Source organism: Numida meleagris, chromosome 3 (assembly GCF_002078875.1).
Source record: "Numida meleagris isolate 19003 breed g44 Domestic line chromosome 3, NumMel1.0, whole genome shotgun sequence".
Classification (NCBI taxonomy): Eukaryota; Metazoa; Chordata; class Aves; order Galliformes; family Numididae; genus Numida; species Numida meleagris.
The window spans coordinates 3,451,225-3,454,888 of NC_034411.1; the positions used below are offsets into that span (position 1 = coordinate 3,451,225).

The window sequence follows — 3,664 nt, forward strand, 5'->3', positions numbered from 1 at the left end:
CCGCCCCGGCTCACCTCGGGGCGGGGACCCCGGCCCGGCGGCGGGGTGACACTTCTCGGCGGCGACGGCAGAGTCCGCCAGAGGACCGGGAATGGCCCGGATCGGGCCGGGCTGCGCGGCAGGGGCCGGCCCGGCTCTGCCAGCCGCACCGCTCCCTCCCTCCCTATCGACGCTTTCCTTGCGCCTTCCTGCTCGAGACCCCCCGCCCCCCCTCGTCCTGGCCGTCCTTCCCCCGTGTCCCCGCACCTGTGACCGCGGCCCGACGTGTGCCCTCGGCGTCGCGCGTGGGAGAAACCCACGCAGATAAGAAAGCGCTCCCGGGGCCGCGTTTCATAAAGGGCTCTGAATCTCCCGCATTCAGATCGCCGTTATCGAAACGAGTTGGGTTTTTCTTCGCCGGGAAGAACATTTGTGACAAAGCTTAATCTCATTGGGACACGTTTCATCATTAGAGAGATGGGAACGAATGCAGCCGGGGGGCTTGCCGGGGGGGACGAGGCGTTCTGCTGGTGAATAAAACGCTCGGAATAGACTTGAACGGGAAGGGAGGCCTCGGGCTGGGCTTACAGCTCGGGTTCGGCGGAAAAATTAAATAAGAGAAACAAATAGCGGGGCCGGGGGCTGCGGGGCTCCGATCTCCGCTTTGTGCCGACACGCATCGCGCTACCAAACCGGCGCTGCCGCCGACTCTCTCGGCAATATTTTCAAAGATCTCATTAAAGTGCATTTATCAAAGCCCTAACATGTGCCCTCCGGCTCCGGCATAACCTCATTAGCCTCCAGGGAGGAGAGGGAAAATCCCCATTTCTATTCCGATTCGCCACCTCGGGAGCTTGGTGGCGGGGCTGGCTCTATCTAGATCTCCAAATTTCGAGGGAATAGCGCTGAATTGGAAGGATTTCTCCGGCTTTGAAGCTTCGGGGGAAAGGAGATAGAGGAAGCGGGAGAATAAGGGAGGCTCATTGAGATTCCTATGTCCTGGAGAAGGTTTCGTTGTCTGCGGGAGAAGGGCAGGCCGGAGCAGGAATTTTGGGATTTCCGTAGGGAAGAATGCAGCCGGCTCCGTTTCCAGATGCGGGGAAATTTTCCCCGTCGTCCCTCTCCTTGTTGTTTTGTTTTGTTTTGTTTTTTTCCTTTTCCTCCCCCTCAAAGTCCCATTAACGCCTTTGTTAACGCAATCATTTTTCCAGCCGCCAACAGCGAAGGGAATTTCCCCCGGCAGAAACTCCGAACCCCGCAGCTCACCACTGAGTTCCTGGAAGGCACGGAGGATGCGGGGAGCTCCGTGTCTCCGTGATTTCAGGCGATGCCAGCCGTGCCCGCTGCCCCCGAAATGGGGCCGGAGCCGGGAGCGGCCAAGCTCCTTGGAGCCGCCCGCGCAGGGCTCTGCCAGGGGACATTTCGGAGTGGCAGGGGATGTTGTTGTTGTTTTGATCCCTGCCCAAAGATGTCTTCTCCTAATGACTCAGCTCTCCATCCCTCGCCACCCTCTAACACAAAGCTGGGCTTGCTTGCCGGGAGGCTCCGAAGGTGAATTAATAACAATTATCAGAAGCCGCGTTTCCCTTTCCCCCTTTATTGTAAGCGTAGCTCGTTCCAAGAGATAAAGCCAACCTGTCCCCCTAACAAAGGCTTTGGGCGGCTTCGCTAATCCTCGCCGAGCGGCAAGGTGCGGTGCTTTTGATTTGTTTCTTTGCGGTCTGGAGGGAAGGAAAACAATAGCTCGCACCTTTGGTCTGGTCAGACAATGAACCGAGCCGCTCGGCGGCTGTCGGCGGCGCTGGGTGAGAGGGAGGTCGGGGCGAGAGAGCGAATGCGGGGAGGGGGATAACGGAGAGGCTCCTGGAAACACCTTCGCATTCGCTTGTTTGGGGGATATATTAGGGATAGGGTACTGGTAACCGCCGGATGCGGGGCTCCCCACAGCTCGGGGTGGGGGGGTGGGGGCATAGGGCGGCTGTTTGAGCTACCTGCGAAAGTAAACAGGTAAACACTGCTAGAGGGCACTTGTCCTGAAGTGTGGCCACTTAGCCTGTGTACACGCACCTCTCCTTCAGCCTCTTGTTCTCTTGTGCAAATAACCCCTCCGGCTTAAATTCAGCGCGGTCGGCCCGGAGCACCGAGCCGCCCGTCCCCCCCGTCGGGTTTTACGCGGCGGCTCCCGGCCCCGCGGCCCCTCCTGACGTCAAAGGGCTCTGACGTCACCCCAGACTGTGACGTCACGCCCGCAGCTCCCCACGGCCCCGCACGCTCTGTGCCCCGCACCCCCCGCGCTGCTGCGGGACGCCGCCTCCATTCCCCATCGCAGCATCCGCGCTTTTGGAGAGTGGCTACCCCCAAAGTATTCGAGTGCCTCAGGGTTTTCTTTTTTCCTTCTTTTTGGGCGTGTGTGTGTTCTTTTCTTTTCCTTCTTAAAAAAATTTATTTTATATATATTTATTATTATTATTACTCTCTTTTTTTTTTCTTTTTCTTTTTCTTTTTATTTTTTTTGCTTGCTTGCTTACTTGGCTTCCACCGGCACAAGCTTGACTTTGGGACTTTTTCTCGTCGTCACTGTTCTCGCTGCTATCTTTTTCCCTCTCTCCCTTCGCGGTGGGAAGGAATGAAAACCCCATTCCGACCCCATCCTGCCCCATCCGAGCGCCCCAACTCCGGGCAGGTGGGGCCGGGGGAACGCATCAATCGATAAGGCCGAGATTTGCCGGCCGCGAAGCATCGAGAGGGATGTGAGCGGCCCAGGCCCCTCCCCGCAAAGGAAAGGGAGAGGAGCCCGCACGAAGGGGTTCCCTTCGTATCGAGGAAGGACTCCGAAATGGATGAAGAGATAGCCATTGAGCGCGGTTGAATACCATGACAACTAGGAACAACCTCAGATTTATTCCCAACAGTTAGGACACATTGAAAGAGGGCGTCAATCACGTATTATTTCGCCACTGAAATAAATGCAAAAACTGCGCCGAGACAAAGGGTTCCAACAGAAGCCGGACATTTGTCTACATTGCGGACATTGTCTCCAGCTTAGCCATAGGGTTGTATTTGTGTTTGCGCGGCTCCGACCACCCAGGATGTGCTCAGGGGCTCGCTTAAAAAAAAAAAAAAAAAAAATCCCTGGGCATTGTCAGCCACATCACATACTTTATGGGAGGCAGGCTGGGGGCTGGGGGAGCGGGCTGGGGGAGCGGGCTGGGGGGGAAGGTGCGAATAAATTGATCGGCGAGGAGAGGGCGTCGGAGGGATCGTCTTCCTCCGGGCTCCCTCCTACGGGAAGGGGAACTCGGGCAACTTTTCTTAGCCGGGAATCAGGGAGGCTGTGGGCAAGAGGAGGAGGAGGTGCGCAGCTCCCGCGAGGAGCGCAGCCCCCCGGGTTGGTGCGCGCACGGCCGAGCGGGGCCCTTCGGGGTGCGGGAGAGGGCGAGATAGAGATGAGAGAGATGGAGGAGGAAAAGCCGGTAGGAGGCTGCTGGGGGCAGGGAAGGGGCTCCTCCCCGCGTCCTGAAACAGAAATTTTAAAAAGAAAATTAAATAAAATGAAGGCAGGCGTACTTGGAGTCCGCCGGGCTGCAGCCCGTTAAATGAACCTAGCGGCTTGGTTCTCATTCCCCTGCAAGACAGAGGCAAAATCAATGAGACCTCTTCAAATAAAACCTCCCCCCGCCTTCCC

General features: G+C 57.4%; 1 protein-coding gene across 1 annotated transcript in view; it reads left to right on the forward strand.

The window, feature by feature from the left end:
* The window catches only part of NKX2-2 (NK2 homeobox 2), a 5,908-nt gene continuing 2,335 nt past the window's right edge, over window positions 92-3,664 (forward strand). Inside the window, exon 1 of the mRNA XM_021390193.1 lies at window positions 92-284. Within this exon, the coding sequence (XP_021245868.1) occupies window positions 92-284 (193 nt within the window). The remainder of the gene's footprint in view (window positions 285-3,664) is intronic.